Raw genomic sequence first — 17,469 nt, forward strand, 5'->3', positions numbered from 1 at the left:
AACTCCTGATTGTTTGCATTTGTGGGTGTGTACACATCGGCGCATGTGTGTCTGTGCACGTGTGAGACTAGGAGCAAGTCTCTATCTGCAAGGCCTGAACCAACAGAGCGAACCCTGCAGATTAGTCAGAGGCTGATGGGGGCAGCGTTACCACACGGGCGAGGCTGTGTAATGTAATAACAGGCTAGTGGCACGGCACAAAGACCGCCAAGACTCCCGCCTCCTCAACACAGCAGGCTGTTGTTCTCCACACAAGCCACCATTTTGTGAGGCACTGAACTTATTTTACTCTAGCCGTCTAAAGAGTAAAGCAAATCCATTCGACCTTAATTAAGGACGTATGCTGCAACAAATAAGATAAAAACCGACAGCACTTTCTGTAACGGGGCGTCCGGGTGGCGTGGCGGTCTATTCCGTTGCCTGCCAACACAGGGATCGGCGGTTCGAATCCCCGTGTTACCTCCAGCTTGGTCGGGCGTCCCTACAGAACCAATTGGCTGTGTTTGCGGGTGGGATGCCGGATGTGGGTATGTGTCCCGATCACTGCACTAGCGCCTCCTCTGGCCGGTCGGGGCGCTTGTTCACGGGGAGGGGGGTCTGGGGGGAATAGCGTGATCCTCCCATGTGCTACGTCTCCCTGGTGAAACTCCTCACTGTCAGGTGAAAAGAAGCGGCTGGCGACTCCACATGTATCGGAGGAGGCATGTGGTAGTCTGCAGCCCTCCCTGGATCGGCAGAGGGGGTGGAGCAGCCACCGGGACGGCTCGGAAGAGTGGGGTAATTGGACAGGTACAATTGGGGGGGGCGGGGGGGCATGTAATTGCATGTTTGATGACAGCAGAACAATACAGCCACTTGTCTCTGTTGTAATCTATCACCTTATATTCCACAACCTTTTACACAAGCAGTGGAACAGCCAAAACCCTTGTTCAGAAAACACTGATGAGGCTGTGACTGGTTGATCATTTTAGTTTGCTCAGAGTCACCATTAAACTGACTTTCGGATAGGGCCGGGCAGTAATGCAGTAATATTATCATCTACTATCGTCTTTCAACGGTATTGTATTGGGATGTAATTTGGTTATTGTCAAATCCATTATCCAAACCGCTTATCCTGCTCTCAGAGTCGTGGGATGCTGGAGCCTATCCCAGCAGTCATTGGGCGGCGGGCGGGGAGGCACCCTGGACCGGCTGCCAGGCCATCAGAGCTAGTGACAATTTAGTACGGCTGATTCACCTGACCTACATGTCTTTGGACTGTGGGAGGAAACCGGAGCACCCGTAGGAAACCCACGCAGACAACATGCAAACTCCACACCCGAGTCGAACCCAGGACCTTCTTGCTGTGAGGCGACCGCGCTAACCACTGTGCCACCATGCCGTCTGTTATTGTCAAATTGTAATACCTAATTTTGTTGTCTGAATTAAGGATAACGGGACATTTCTCACGTAAATGATTTTGAAAGCTAGGTTTGGGTTGATATTATACTTTACATTACCTAACAGTGCAATGTGGTGAACCTGAGTTAGAGTCTTAAACATGGTGTTTTTGGCACAAGTAAGCAGATACTGCGATACGTATGATACATACGTGATACTTAGGTACCGTGCAAAATCCCCTATGATAACTGTGATAACATTTTCCATATCGTCCAGGATTACTTTAAGAGCTCCCCTTTCACACCTGGTCCTGGTTTTGCGGTTTTTCGGCCTGCTGGAACAGGATGCAGGGCAGTCACTAATAATAACCGGAAGTAAGGCGTGGCAGGCCAAATGCCGGAGAAATGCAGGATCCGTCTCAACCTGTATATGTGGGTGTGGCAAACCCAACATTTTTCCCTAACACATCCTACCCTACACCTGAGGGCAAACTATTAAGGAAACAGGAAGAACTACTACTATAGGTGGTGCTATACCGTACCCTATACATACATACATACATACATACATACATACATACATACATACATACATACATACATACATACATACATACATACATACATAGGGTATGATATAGCACCACCTATAGTGTGTGTGTGTGTGTGTGTGTGTGTGTGTGTGTGTATATATATATATATATATATATATATATATATATATATATATATAGCGTTTTTTCCCCAAAACCATCAATGGTGTACTAATATATATATATATATTTATATATATATATATATATATATATAGCGTTTTTTCCCCAAAACCATCAATGGTGTACTAATATATATATATATACACATACATATACATACATACATATACATACATACATACATATATATATATATATATATATATATATATATATATATTAGTACACCATTGATGGTTTTGGGGAAAAAACGCTATATATATATATATATATACATATATATATATATATATATACATACATACATACATACATCACAGGTGTGGTAAGGTAAGTCAGTAGGAGCTAAAAACATACAAGGAAGTGAAATGGTTGAACAAAACCATATCAGGCAGGTAGAAACAACCATACACGAGCTTGCAGGAAGGGAGATAGCCGAGTCATCCCGAGCACAAATGCGGACAGGTCTAATAATTAGAAAATAAGATAATCTAAATTACTTTGGGCGTAAAAAATGGCTGTGAGCCACCCGGCCTGTTTCCCTGCTGTTGATACACATGAACATAACCCAGCAAGAGGGGTGTGGTGTGTGATGAAGGTGTGTGACTTACACGCCGCCCATGACGTCGACAGACTGCGTCTTCACACCATAGCCGGTGTCCTCCATGTTGGGCACAGGGACCGTGAGGTCAATGTTGACTCCCAGCTCGTCAAAGTCTCTCTCGCTGAACATTTTGAGGTGTGCAGACATGAAATCCTGCAAGGAGGATCGAGTTAGCAGCAAATCAGTCAAATCACTCCGGGCCCGCAGAACGCCGTGCACTCTGAAGCGCCGGCATGGCAAATGTCTGCAGCTACCCAAACACATGGGAGTAAGATGGCGACCGTGTACCGGTGTACTGTAAACAACCTTGCACGAGTGTGTGTTGAGCGTGGTACCTACAGACATTACGGGTCGCAGTGACAGAAGCTGCTCCGAGCTGCCGCCCCAGTCCCTCCAGTCCAGGTACTCCCCCTCCTCCAAGATGTGCTGTTGGCCTTCAAACCCGGGCTGGCTGTAGCCCACCCAGCTGGAAACCAAGGTGACGTTTCATGTTCAGGACACCGAGCGATTGCACTGACAGAGCACACAAGCTGGTCGACCGCTTTCACAAATCGACCTCCGTAAGAGGTGGGCCGTGTTTAGTTGTGCAACACAATTATATGGCTTGGAATGCCTTTGTGTGTGTGTGTGTGCATGTGTGTGTGTTTTATCTGTCTGTCAAAGATATTGCTGATCAGGAATTACAGGAATAACAGAACCGCTGCTGCACACAGCACTTGCACAGGGCCGTGTTTCTGCACCGCGGCTGCCTCGCATAACCTGAAACTCATTCGATGGCGGTAAATTTCATCCTAATTAAACTGCAATCATCTCCCAGGTTCACAGCCAACAAACCACAAGTCATGACCGATATTAACCCGGCTCAGCAGAATAAACTGTTGTGCAATAAAACAATAAAAGACACCTACAGTCCTCCGGTGATCTTTAAAGAGCCCACAGACTGGATTTTCTTTGAGCCCATGTTTTCTTCGTCGCCGTCGCCAAAGCTGAAGACCTCGTCCTCTATTTCCAGACAGGGGCCCTGCAAGCCCGGCCCCTCATACACCCACGCCTACGGAGAACATAAAGAACAAAACAGGTCAACCACAAAAACCATTAATTCATCTTTACCCAAAACAAAATACGTCACCCAGCCCGGTTCTGCCCTTGGTTAACCCTCTTTACGTGTTTCTCGTTTCTCTTTATGTTTAATGACTTCACAAACCCACAAACATGTTGTTTCTTACTTGCGCAATCTGTATTTTTTTTTCTTTTGACCTTTTTTCAGGTGCAAAGGACATGAAAAAAGTTCCACTTCAAAATAAGTATCCACCGTTTCAAATTCCTTACAAGAAAATATACAAATTATTGAATTAAATGTTATAATAATAATAATTTATTATTATTGTTATTATTATTATTATCCCCCCCTTTTTTTCTCCCCAATAGTATCTAGCCAATTACCCCCCTCTTCCGAGCCGTCCCGGTCGCTGCTCCACCCCCCTCTGCCGATCCGGGGAGGGCTGCAGACTACCACATGCCTCCTCTGATACATGTGGAGTCGCCAGCCGCTTCTTTTCACCTGACAGTGAGGAGTTTCACCAGGGGGATGTAGCGCGTGGGAAGATCACGCTATTCCCCCCAGTTTCCCCTCCCCCCTGAACAGGTGCCCTGACCAACCAGAGGAGGCGCTAGTGCAGCGACCAGGACACTCACCCAAATCCGGCTTCCCACCCACAGACACGGCCAGTTGTATCTGTAGAGACAACCAAGCCGGAGGTAACACGAGGAGCCCCGTGTTGATAGACAACAGACTAGATGGCCAAGCTACCCGGATGACCCGAATCTTACATATTTTATCTATAAACTTCTGGCAATGACACTTAACTCCAAAACGGCCACAGTTTGTTTGGTTACATCTTTAACTGACAGTGAAGAATGAGTTTAGGAGCTGCATAGCGGGCACAGAAGATGAGCTGCTTGTGCAGCGAAGCCAAACAGCTTCCTGGCACCGCTGTGATAAAGTTAATTGGAGGCAGGTCAACACATACCTTGACTTCACTGGGGTTCTCCACTTTAAACGCACCCTGGAAGACGGAGACATTATCATTAGCAGGCACAGCGTTGCCCCCAATAAAAGGTAACACCGCATAAAACGGGGGTGAAATGGAAGCAATTATGCGGAAAATCCCATTTTCTCAGAAGTGATAAGGAGCCAGGCTTGCCGGTGATAATGGGGAAAGAGGCAAATGAGACGGACTACGTCTCCCCTTACACTGACTCCTGTGCAAGCTGAGAGCTAATTACGGATTATTTTGACACCTTTGCATCGCGGCGGCAGACATCAGTATGTACACAATAAAAAACTGTATCCACAAAGCAACAAATGAATTTTTCCAAAAAAAAAAAAAAAAAAAAATAGCACGACAAATCCACCAAAGGAATGAAACAAAGGGTTCAATACTTCTTGCATGGAGGATAAACTAAATAATGAAGGCTGTTGAATCAGCATGCTATTGCTTTAGTACCCGTCTGAGTTATGACACTGACAAACCAAGCCCTGCGGTGGTCACTGTGACGTTGCTACGCACCATTTTGAGGGGCCTGAGGGAGCCGACGAAGGGCGAAGGGAAGCCCCAGGTCTCGGGGAAGGGGTACTCTCCTTCCTCCAACACAGAAAGCACGCCCTGGTAGCCCGGATCACTGAACACCAGCCAGCTGCACGGGAACAGAGGGGACATGAATTAAACATGGCAAAGGGCATTTTCTGGGACACATATGCAAAGCACCCTACGTTCACTTCCGCCATTCAATTTCAACAAGTGCAACTGCAGCGGGAATCCATGCCCAGTGTTATAGCGCTGCAGGACCCTTTAGAGCTAAATGGGACCATAATGTCCCGTAGAGAGAGAGAGAGACAAATCACCACCTCTGAACCTCAAGTCCGGCTTAACCCATCTAAGACTGAGCTCCTTGTCATCCCAGCCAGTCCATCCTTCCAACAACGGATCGATATCCCGCTCGGATCAGCCCAACTCGTGCCCACAAAGTCTGCCCGAAACCTGGGTGTCATGATTGATGACCAGCTAACCTTTAAGGTTCAGGTGGCCTCGACTGCTCGGTCGTGCCGATCTGCCCCGTACAACATCAGGAAAATTAGACCCCACCTGTCTGAGCATGCAGCACAACTCCTGGTACAGGCTCTTGTTATATCACGCACTGACTACTGCACCTCCTTACTGGCAGGTCTCCCTGCATGCACGTTCAAACCTCTCCAAGTGATCCAGACCGCGGCGGCGTGTCTGGTCTTCAACCAACCCAAAACAGCAAATGTCCCTTCCACTGTTCGTATCCCTCCACTGGCTCCCGGTTGCTGCCCGCATCAGATTCAAAACCTCGATGCTGGCTTACAAAACAGCAACTAAAACGGCTCCCGCCTACCTGAACTCCCTCATTCAGGTCTACACTCAGTCCCGCTCACTACGCTCTGCCAATGAAAGGCGTCTGGCGCTTCCACCACAACGGGGCCCTAAGTCACGAGCCAGACCCTTCTCTACTATAGTTCCCCGGTGGTGGAACGAGTTACCCAACTCCATTCGATCCTCTGAGTCCCTCTCCATCTTTAAGAAGAAGCTAAAGACCCAGCCCTTTCACGAACACCACCACACCTGATGGTATTAATAAAAAAAATCGCTTCTATGCACCCTAGCACCCTATGCATTGCCTTTGTGCACTGCGTGTTGACACCTAGTATGTCCTATCAGACTTGAACCTAGGTGGTTTTTTTGGCACTTACTTGCGTTGTCGCCTCCTGACTAGACCCTTGCTTGTGTCGTATCAACTCTCTGATGCAAGTCGCTTCGGATAAAAGCGTCTGCTAAATGAAAGTGTAAATTGTAAATAAGAAAGGGCCTATTCAGTCACGTAGAGGAACGGACCTATCCCGGAAAAAGTGGTAGTAGAAGTTGAGCTGGGTAAAATAAAACACACACACACACACACACACACACACACACATGTGATGAGCAGGCATTGCAGGGTTGTCTGCTCATAAGGAGGAGCTGCCGAGAGACCACACTCGCTCTGCTCCGCTCGCGGGTGTGCCCGAACACTCGGCTGACATTCGACAGTGATTAGCTCTCATTAGAACGTGAGAACGTGAAAGCACGTCAAGAGGGATCACTGAGATAATCCTGTAAAACAATCCCCGAAATGTTTCTCTTTTGTTTCTTTCCACTGCGGCTGCCAAAGTAAACCAGCGAAGGTGGTTTTCCATTGAGCGGTGTGCTGGGAAGAGGCCCGCTGCCATTAGGCTCTGCTAAGGGGCAGGGCACAAAATGTCCTGAATATAGAAAAACACACTCTGCCACATTCCCTCACCTCCTTTCGCCCTCCCTCCCTCCCTCCCTCCCTCTGACTACCTCGACCTCAGTACCCGTCTTTACAAGTCCCCCTCCCTCCCCCTCTCTCTGTCTGTCTGTCTGTCTGTCTCTCCCTCCCTCTCTCTCTCTCTCTCTCCCTCTGTCTCTCTCTCTCTCTCGCCCCGGCTTTTTACTGTCTAACATGCAGGAGCAAGAGGGACATTCCTGAGCAGGCAAACGAGTGAGAGTGAACACAAGGAAAAAGGGATAAACACCGGGGAGGATGGTAACGATTATCTTTCCGCTACGCCTTTCCGAGACTTGCCGGCTCATGCCAAACGCTAATCACAAAGACATGGCACTGCATTAAAGAAACTGGTCTATTTTCAGCCGGACTGTTCAGGGTTTCATGGGTCTGCATTGGTCTCACGTGCTATTTCAGCCATTAACAAATAAAAAAAAAAAAAAAAAAAACCTACTCCAGGTAGCGGGGATTATCCGCTCTGCTGTTCTTTCCTCGGTGCCTACTGCTTGATTACATTGCATCTCAGATCCAGTCTGTTCCCCGTCTGACTCCCCGGCTAGTGCGCCCATCACGCCGCTTGCTAGCAAGTCAATTCTGCCAGTCTGTTTCGTGCTGTCTCTCACCGGAGACCTGCCGCAGGTATTTCAGGGCACATCGGGGGGGGGCTCACTTACACGCCAGAGTGGACTTTGATTGACGCAGTGGTCTGTGGGATCCCGAAGGAGCCCGTCTCCACCGCGTCGTCGTGGTGAGGCGTTACTCTGCCGTGGCCCTCCGGCTCAGTGAACAGGTCGATGTGGGGGAGGCGGTAATCCTGTAAAACACACGACAGCAGCGCCACAAATTAGCCCAGGCAGTCTAGGGATGGGTATCGTTAAGATTTTAACGGTACTACTACGCTTACCGATACCGCTTATCGATCCGGTACTTTAACGGTACTCTTATCGGTTCTTTTTGTGAATTTTTAAGAGAGAGAAAAAACAAAAAACAAATTAAGAATAGAAGTGACATTGCTTTATTTTCTCATGTCTGGGCAGAGCATTAGGTTTAATCATCAACCCGTGTTTGTGTAACTTAGTTAATGCTGCGTGGACTCCAGGCTGCTAGCATACACAACATACCTGAGGTGGACGGGGCCACGAGACGAACTTCGAGCTAGACAGTAGAAAACTGTACATTTCTCTGCCTGTGCTTGATGCACCTTTGCCAGATGTTTGGAAATATTGCTTGTGTTTCCGCCCCTACATGCAAGAGACTTGTTGCACTTGTGGCAACGAGCACTGTCAGCATCGACTCTAGAGAGGTATAACCAGACTTTTGTTCATTTACTCCTCTCCGCCGTTGTCACTAACAGCAGGGTGTGTGTGTTTGTGTGCATGTGTGTGTGTGTGTGTGTGTGCGCATGAGAGAGAGACAGAGAGAGAGAGAGAGAGAGAGAGAGAGAGAGAGAGAGAGAGAGAGAGTTGGCCCCACCCCTCGGCTCACACATACTACATACAGGCTGCGAGACAGAGAGAGAGATCTCTTCTGGATCGGGAATGGTGAAAATTCATCAAATGTCTCAATTGTATTGCAGACTAGAAACAGAGTTGGTGAGCTGAAAGATGCAAGATAACATTTATGTAGCCGAAATAAAAAGGACATTTATTTTCTTAATTTCGGGCAGCACGGTGGCGCAGCGGTTAGCGCGGTCGCCTCACAGCAAGAAGGTCCTGGGTTCGAGCCCCGGGGTAGTCCAACCTTGGTGGGTTGTCCCGGGTCGCCCGCTGTGTGGAGTTTGCATGTTCTCCCCGTGTCTGTGTGGGTTTCCTACGGGGGCTCTGGTTTCCTCCCACAGTCCAAAGACATGTAGGTCAGGTGAACCGGCCGTACTAAATTGTCCCTAGGTAAGAGTGTGTGTGTGTGTGTGTGTGTGTGTGTGTGTGTGTGTGTGTGTGTGTGTGTGGGCGGGCCCTGTGACGGCCTGGTGGCCTGTCCAGGGTGCCCCCCCCTGCTGCCACCCAATGACCCTCCCCGTGACCCTGAGAGCAGGATAAGCGGTTCAGATAATGGATGGCTGGATGGATGGATTTTCTTAATTTCTCCACTACCAATAGCAGAACCATTAACGTCGGAGTTTATCAATACTACGGTCTTTAAAATTCAACACCAGTGCCCGTTTAATACCGGGTTTTGGTACCCGTCCCTACCAGACACTGTGAATAGAGACCAGAATGTATTACCTTACACAATGAGCACACAGAGTCGAAACAAAAATAGTGCAGATTGCGTCAGCGCTATTTCTCAGTACTGGGTAATAGCATGGAGAAATACTGGCAACCTTCTCCCAAGCCCCGGATCTGTGAAAGCGGAGAGGAGTAAATACTGAAGGTCGAAACAGGAAAGGACACTAACCCAGACAGCCAGTCGAATAGAGCCAATCGTCAGTGGCGGGTCAACGTGTGGCTGTGTCTCTGTCGGCCCCGCCCCCGGCCTGGCCCACGCTTCCTCAGGCTCTGCCCACACATTAGCCAGTTCTATGCAGCCTTCCTCCAGGGCGATGGAGCGTCCTTGGAAGCCGGGTTTCTCATAAAGCACCCAACTGCAAACAAACAGAGCAAGGAATGACATGGACGTTCAAGAAAAGCAAAAAAATAAAAACCTAACTGAAGAATTGAAGCGCTAACAGATATGAGTGCTGTATGAAACAGTGCTGTGCTTGCTGAATGTCTTTAATGCACAGCACTCAGTCTGGGCCTCTTATTCCTGAAAACTTGTTTTTTTTGGGGGGGGGGGGATTTCCCCCCCTTTTCTCCCCAACTGTATCTGCCCAAATACCCCACTCTTCCGAGCCGTCCCGGTCATTGCTCCGCCTCCTCTGCCGATCCGGGGAGGGCTGCAGACTACCACGTGTCTCCTCCGATACATGTGGATTCGCCAGCCAGCCGCTTCTTTTCACCTGACAGTGAGGAGTTTCACCAGGGCACCGACCAGAGGAGGCGCTAGTGCAACGACCAGGACACATACCCACATCCGGCTTCCCACCCGCAGACGCGGCCAATTGTGTCTAGGGACGACCGACCAAGCCGGAGGTAAGACAGGGATTCGAACCGGCGAGCCCCGTGTTAGTAGGCAACGGAATAGACCGCTACGCTACCAGGACACCTGAAAACGTTTTTAAGACCTTATTGTTCTGAACATGCTTGAAAGTCAATGAAATGCCTCGAGGCCGACTGGTCTCCTCTGTGTCCTTGTGCTCAAACAGTGTCGACCACATAGACCAATGCAAGCTGTCGTCCCACCATAAAATCCCTTCAGCTGGAATACCTCCACCCACCCAAAGATCATTTGCCTTGCTGTTTTTTTATTCCCGCAAGGCAATAATTATGAATGTTGCTCCATCATCAAAGTCAAGAGTGAAAAATAAGGAAACAACTCGAGGCAATCGAGGGATCGGATAAAGGTCTAGTCAAATTCAGCCTCAATCTAATACCTAGAATGGATGATGACGAAAGGAAGAACTTGATCTGGCTATTACTCTTACTACCCAATCATTACCGTGTAGAGTTACCAGCCAACACTGCTTACCATCCCCTGACGACCTTCACGGAGATGAGGGGCGAGAGCTGGAGAGAGGTAGCATCGTCCACATCCCTGAAGATCTCGTAGGCCTGGCCGTCACGCTGAGCGTTCTCAAACAACACCATCTATCACAGAGACACGTTGCCCGAAGTTGCCTTGAGACACTGACCAAAGGACAAAATGATCCCTGACAAAGATCTCAACGCACAACTAGTTCTTGGGTGGACCCGCCAGTTAATAATTTCCCTCATTTCTTACCCGCTAGAGACATTTTATCTGTAAAGCCTGTGTACGGAGGACAAGGTTACTTTAACCCTGAGAGAACTAAAAAAAAACCCAAAAAAACAATGAAACGTTTGTGTCATTCTTCACCTTGGGGGAACGTTTCCGAATCTGAACCAAGTTCACCTGCAATATCGACTTCATAACCGACAAACAGGAAACTGCCCCAGTTTCCTGTTTGTCGGCTGCTGGCTGGACATTCTTGCTGTCAATTTGCTGATCCTAATCTACAGATCACACTTGCACCCTATTTCAAGAGAATAGAAACCTTTGGGCAAAGTCGTTATCAAGAAACTACTTCGCCGCTCGTCTTGGATCCAACTAATGCAGAAGTCATCTGGCCTGCTTGCACAACAACAACCAGAGCAGAGGAAAGTTACCTTGAACATCTCAGAGCTCTCCCGTATTCAGTCAAAAATAGATTGGCCCAATGGGAGGCCATGGATGCATTGAAAATTGCAACTGGGTGCATTTTCATTTTGAGCACATTCTCTCTACAAATCCACGATGCAATACGCAATCGCACATTTTGTGTTGCACCGGCAACGCTGAATCTCATGGTTTTAATCATATCCAGCTGAGCATTTTTGTTTTATTTCTTTGTCTTTCTTTCTATCTTTTTTTTCAATAGTCTCTGTACCCCCCAGAAGAAAATATGAAAAGCAGATGTTTGCACAGAGCAATAACTTCTCTATCCAGGTTCTCATCTCTTTCGCCCCAACGAGGGCAGAGCTTTGCCTACCTTACCAGGGCGCCGGTGGAATCCTCTAGCAGCCCTTATCTGCAATGGAAAGAGAGACGTTTGACAGCAGTTAAAATTGAGGAGCATGGCAAGCAACTGGTGTTTGTTTGTGGAGTTGCTGGGCATTCGTTTAATACGCTGACCTTTCATTTCACTTGTGAGTTTGCATCTCATTTATCTTCTGAGGACACAATGGATCCACGTTGACTACGCTAGACTATGAGTTACATTCTGGCTCAAACTGAATTTCAACCCCCGATATTGAAATTCTAAGAAAGGTTCAACTCAGTTCAGCTGTGCTGACAAATGTGTAGAAAAGGCAGTGTTTCCATCAAATAGCCTGGCCCAGTTACCACACACCCACACCCACACACACACACACACACACACAAAGACAACAACAACAACAAAATATCAGGCAGTTTTGTTTGGGTTTTTTTTGGGGGGGGGGGGTTCTCCCCTCCCCTCCCTTTTTCTCTCCTCCCTTTTTCTCCCCAAACGAATTTTGGCCAATTACCCCACTCTTCTGAGCTGTCTTGGTCACTGCTCCACCCCCTCCTCCAATCTGGGGAGGGCTGCAGACTACCACATGGCTCCTCCGATACATGTGGAGTTGCCAGCCGCTTCTTTTGACCTGACATTGAGGAGTTTTGCCAGGGGGACGTAGCCCGTGGGAGGATCACGCTATTCCCCCAAGTTCCCGCTCCATCCCAAACAGGTGCTCCAACTGACCAGAGGAGGCGCTACTGCGGCGACCAGGACACATACCCACATCCGGCTTCCCACCCGCAGACACGGCCAGTTGTGTCTGTAGGAACGCCCGACCAAGCTGGAGGTAACACGGGGATTCAAATCGCCAATCCCCGTGTTGGTAGGCAACGGAATAGACCGCCACGCCACCCGCACACCCCCATGTCATGCAGTTTTAAGTCCTGTATGTGGCACACTCACATTGTTGTTTCTCACCGCCTCTGGGTAAGCCACACGCTGGTGGAGGTCTGGTATTGTTGGGTGTGTGGCGGTTGGAGGAATCCCAGGTAAAAGAGGCAATGCTCCTTCAGGCTGCACGAGTCCTGGCTTCATCTTCAGGTCTGCTCCACCACCGGGGACTAATGACATCATCCCACCAATCACCTGTCACATGAACAGAGAACCAACACCTAAACAAGGTACCCATTAAGAGTAGTGAATTCATTTGGGGTTGAGAAATGTGTTTAATCACGGTGGGATTTCTGTGAGGCTTTATTTTCCTGGACTATGCATGCATCCTTATTATTCTGATAGGTTGGCCAATGGGCTTGCATAAATAAAGGCACTTGTTCGCACTTGTGAAAAGCACGGCACGTTATCTTCTATTGTGAATACAAAGAAATAAAGAAAGTTAAAGGGAAACAATCATTATTTTCAGCATTATCCCTCTAGATACATGTTATAGCCATTAGCCGCCTTAATACTGAGCAGTCTTCTGCGAGTCTCTGAAACGCCACCGAAATTGTCTGGAAAAGTGTCCATCAATGACTTCAGTTGTGGACATAATCCGTATGTCACCGTCTTTATATGGCATTTGCATTTTCTTATCCAGTGTAGCCTATTTCAATGTAGCACACCAAACCAGGACTGTAGTTTTCACATTGCTAGATTTCAGCTACACACAGAAGCCTGCTCAGTATAATGGCTGCCAATGGAGTGTTACACCTACTATATATATATGATGCTGAAAATCATGATTATTTTCCTTAAACTTATGCAGCAGTCATGCTGTTTTCTGTTTTCTGTTAAAGGATTATCATACAAAGCTAAACGAACCTCTGCGTTGAGTTGCTCCTTTTCCTCCATGCTGTGCTCTGGCTTTGCAAGCTCCCGGGGGAGGTACTTCTCTAAATAGCCGGGCAGCTTGATGTCGTTAAAGGAGGGAAGTGGAGGAACTGAGTCACTGACCACAGCCTGCGCTCCAGTCCCATCAGCAGGGACGGGAGTCTGGTTAGCCGGCGTTTCACTGAGTGGACCTTTAGGAGTGACTCTTGTCAAGAGTGGTTGTGATCCTGCCGGGGGGCTGAGCCAGGGGGCTTCTCTAGGCGATGCATCACCAGAATCAGTGGTGTCTGACTGGGCCTCTGCTCCATTCTTCCTCCCCCTGGAGCTGGAGAAGAGGCTGCTGAGGACACAGCTCCCCTCTAGACGGGACGGCACCTTGAACTGCTCATCCTTTTTGTTCTCCGTCTCCCCCTCCTCCTTCTTCTTCTCCTCGCCATCATCAGCGGTCTTCTCCCTTAGCCGAAAGCGAGTGTCCAAGCTTGTGAGCAGCATACTCCTGTCTGCTAAACTGGCCCTGGCGGGTTTTAGGTTTGCCTTAGTCTCGGTGCTTTGGAGCTTGGCGAAGAGGCTTGGACTCTGCTCTGTGCTGAACTCCTTCTTCTTCCTCAAGCCAAACTTGAACTCCTCTGGATCAAACGTCTTCTCAAAGCGGTCCTCCCTGATGGACGGCATAGCGAAGGGGGGCTGTTGCGGCCGAAGGTGGCTGTGTTTACGTGGTGGGAGAGAGAACGGAGCACATAGGTTCCTGATTTTCTCTATGAAATCCTCATCATCCATCTCATTGGAAGTGTCCAGAAGGTCACTCTCACTCACAGAGGAGCTAAGCTTGGGCTCTGAAGTTTTGAGCCTCTGTTTGGGAAAGTCCACATCTAGCCAGCTGGAGGGCGCATCTCGCTGCAGCGACAAATCGCCTCTGTTTATCCCTCGTGAAGGAGGAAGTTTGTTCAGGAATGGAAGAGTTAGGTTGGGAGAGTCTGGGCTCCTTTTAGCGGCCTCTGTCACTCTTGTAGCTTGATCTGAACATAGAGGGGATCCTGGTGTATTGTTGACTGGTTGGGGATGCGGGAGAGGGTGGATATCACCATTGAAAATACGTGAGGGTTCACTCAGCAGAGGGCCTACTTTCTTATCACCTGCCCTCTCTTCCACAGTTACTGTAGTGGTGGAAACAGCGGCAGATGAGTTTTGCAGTGTTTCTTGTGTGCCTGCATTTGACTTGCTCTTCACTGTCTGTGTCATTTCTGAATCCTCACACTGTGAATGGTGAAGAGAGGCTTTGTCTATAACTCCCGAGTTTTTCACTTCTGAGGTCAGTGAGTTGAGATTTGAAGTTTTATTCCCAACATTCAGGTCTCCTCCCCCGCTGCTAACAGACTGAGAAGAAGGAGTAAGATTGGGTTTCTTCAGTGATTTAGGGGGCTCATTCTTATTATCCTTTTCGCCAGTCTGCTTGGCAGATACCAAAGTCTCGTCCCCTGGTTTGACAGACGTTTCTTTAACGGCCGCAGCAACTTTAACAGAGTGGTTTGGGCCGTGGAGCTCTGTTGTAACAACACCAGCTCCATGTGTGCGTGACTCATCAGCGGATTGTTCTGTTTTTTCCACAGATACAGAGCAAGGCAGCGGTTTTTCTGTAACCACTGCTGGATGGGTTTCTACTCCTCGATTTAGTTTAACACTTGTTTTTGACTCTGAATCGTTTGTAGCTTGCCCTGCCTGGGGCCCTTCATCAGTGCCGGTGTTACTAGTCTGGGCAACTACATGAGCAGGAGTCTGATCTGGATGTGAGCCCTTTTCCGGGGGCTTTGTGACAGGCTCCATGGGCTTGGATGAGGTTTTTGATTTGTCTTGAACAAGCTTTGTTTCCTCTCTCATCTGAGCCTCACGCTTGCTGCCAGGGTCAGGGTCATCCTGTCCACAAGCTGAAGCCAGGTCCTTGGTGGTATTTTTATCCAAACTCGTGTGCTGTTGTGCTTTTCCTTTGTCATTTTTCTCAGCCTGGTGTTTTTTTTCTGCATCTTTCTTTTCTGGCTGTGCCACTTTCGCTGGGTCTCTATCGTCCATCTGATCTGTTGTTTCTGAGGTTTTTATCTCTGACTTTGCCGTTTTCTCAGGCCGTTTCACCTTTTCTTTGTTTTTCTTCTCATATTGTCCTTGCTGCTTGTTTTCTGAAGGGGGATATTCCACAGGTGATCTTTTCTGCTCTGGAGGCTTCTCAATTGGTTGTTTATCTAAATGTGGTGGGGGGAGAGGGCCCAATGTGTTACCGATGTCTTTGGAGCCTTTTTCCCTCTTCTCAACAAAGGAGGGGCTGTTCCCCTCAGCGACCTCCTCCTTTTGAACTAAAACATGTGCATCTTTATCAATATGCTCCTTTGTTGGACAAATGGCAGCATTGGCGTGGTCATCTTTGTTCACAGAGCTTCCTGACAGCCCCCCCTTTTCCTTTGTAACTTTGTCAACACCCTCCTTTTTAAATGATGAATCTACCAGTTTGCCTGAATCCTCACTGAGTGAGTGCTTTTCAACATCTGATGGACTTCCTGAAGGTTGATCTGTTTGTAATGCGTCAGTCTGTTTGAGCTGTTTGGCGGGAACGGTTGTGTCCTTGGTGGTACCATCTGTTTCCTCTTTCACAGCAATGGCAATGCCCTCTTGCTTACTGGGTGGTTGGAGGGCTTTAATATCATTATTTGGGCTGGAGGGACTGGCTGGCTCTCTGCTTTTCTTTTTCTTAGAGCGGGAGCCTGTCTTGCCAGGAGCTTTAGCCTGAGGGCTAATCTCACCGGCTAGTTCATTTGAGTCACCAGGAACTTTGGCGGGCCTATCTGATTCAACACTGTTAGATTTCAAATGTCGATCTGTAGGTTTCAGATCCTCTTTGTGCATCGCTTCAGTGTCAGTCTGCTGTTGTTTAGGAGTAGAAATAGTTGCCGCTATAGCACTGGTATCTGGCCCATCTAGTTTGGATCTCATCTGTGCCCTTGCTGTGGTCTCTGTCTTATCTTTGCCAGCCAGTTTAGCCTGAATGTCCAGTTCTGATGGCTGTGACACAGACACCACTAAGGAAGGTGAGGAATTCTGGGGCATTCCTATCATAGCAGACTTTTGCGGTAATCCTGTTTTGTCCTCTGTTTTATTTGCCTCTGCGAAGTTTCTCGCTCTCTCTTTCACCGTCTTTGGCTTCTCTCCGACAGGCGGAGCGGAACTGGATCTGGCACTGCCATCACGTTCCCCTGAGTTTGACCTGTGATCTTGTAATCCGAATTCCCTGTTGAGGTGTGGTTTCAGCCTCTCGGTGACTTTCCGGGCTGGGGACACATCAGCGCTCCTGGGGCTTTGGAGGGTCTGCCTGCCCGCCCTCGCTGCTCGGCCCTCAAACAGGCTGATCTTATCTGCAATCCGTCCAGCAGAGGTATCGGGCTCTTCATCCATTTTCTCCAGCCCCTGCAATCTGTGTACGTAAAGAGAATGAAATTTCTTCATTAGAACGTGCACTTTGACCTATTTTGCAAAACGGCGAACTTTTAAAGCACATTTTGACTGATGGTTAACAAATTAGTTCAAATTTTATTACAACTGCACACCTGCCGTCATAACACTTATCTGTCACTGGCACCACCACCTCTTCATTCTTGGCATTATCTTTTGAGTGTGTGTGATGCATTAAGTTTTATCTAATCTTTATCTCTTCCTTCAAGCTTAAAGGGTTGTTCTTTGTTTGCCAAATGACTCATTTTGTTTTAACATAGATCAAATTGTGGCTTTTCTCTCAACACAGTTTCCTTGAAAATGCTTTTTTAACTTGATAAGCAAGTTGCAGTTGTAGTTTTTATACATTATACAATAATCACTTACAAATGCTATATTTCACATGATATGTATGACTGGAAGACTTTGCGACAGGTTCTGTAGCTGACTGAAATATGATGATTCAGTGTTTCTTTCATAAACAAAAGACAGACAGCTGGGCAACTCCTGGCCTGAATCTACCACCTCACCTTC

The 17,469-nt window shown here is 48.1% G+C and overlaps 1 protein-coding gene across 2 annotated transcripts in view; it reads right to left on the reverse strand.

Annotated features, from left to right (window-relative positions):
- LOC130124910 (beta/gamma crystallin domain-containing protein 1-like) overlaps nucleotides 1-17,469 on the reverse strand; it is a 31,717-nt gene that overhangs the window by 12,061 nt on the left and 2,187 nt on the right. For both annotated transcript variants that reach the window (XM_056294256.1, XM_056294257.1), the window contains 11 exons: nucleotides 13,456-16,918; nucleotides 12,601-12,783; nucleotides 11,650-11,688; nucleotides 10,632-10,750; nucleotides 9,459-9,645; nucleotides 7,739-7,878; nucleotides 5,270-5,396; nucleotides 4,730-4,765; nucleotides 3,608-3,750; nucleotides 3,039-3,165; nucleotides 2,707-2,852 (listed from right to left, as the gene is read on the reverse strand). In XM_056294256.1, the coding sequence (XP_056150231.1) occupies nucleotides 2,707-2,852; nucleotides 3,039-3,165; nucleotides 3,608-3,750; nucleotides 4,730-4,765; nucleotides 5,270-5,396; nucleotides 7,739-7,878; nucleotides 9,459-9,645; nucleotides 10,632-10,750; nucleotides 11,650-11,688; nucleotides 12,601-12,783; nucleotides 13,456-16,918 (4,710 nt within the window). The remainder of the gene's footprint in view (nucleotides 1-2,706; nucleotides 2,853-3,038; nucleotides 3,166-3,607; nucleotides 3,751-4,729; nucleotides 4,766-5,269; nucleotides 5,397-7,738; nucleotides 7,879-9,458; nucleotides 9,646-10,631; nucleotides 10,751-11,649; nucleotides 11,689-12,600; nucleotides 12,784-13,455; nucleotides 16,919-17,469) is intronic.

This window comes from Lampris incognitus, chromosome 15 (assembly GCF_029633865.1).
Source record: "Lampris incognitus isolate fLamInc1 chromosome 15, fLamInc1.hap2, whole genome shotgun sequence".
NCBI classification, from domain to species: domain Eukaryota; kingdom Metazoa; phylum Chordata; class Actinopteri; order Lampriformes; family Lampridae; genus Lampris; species Lampris incognitus.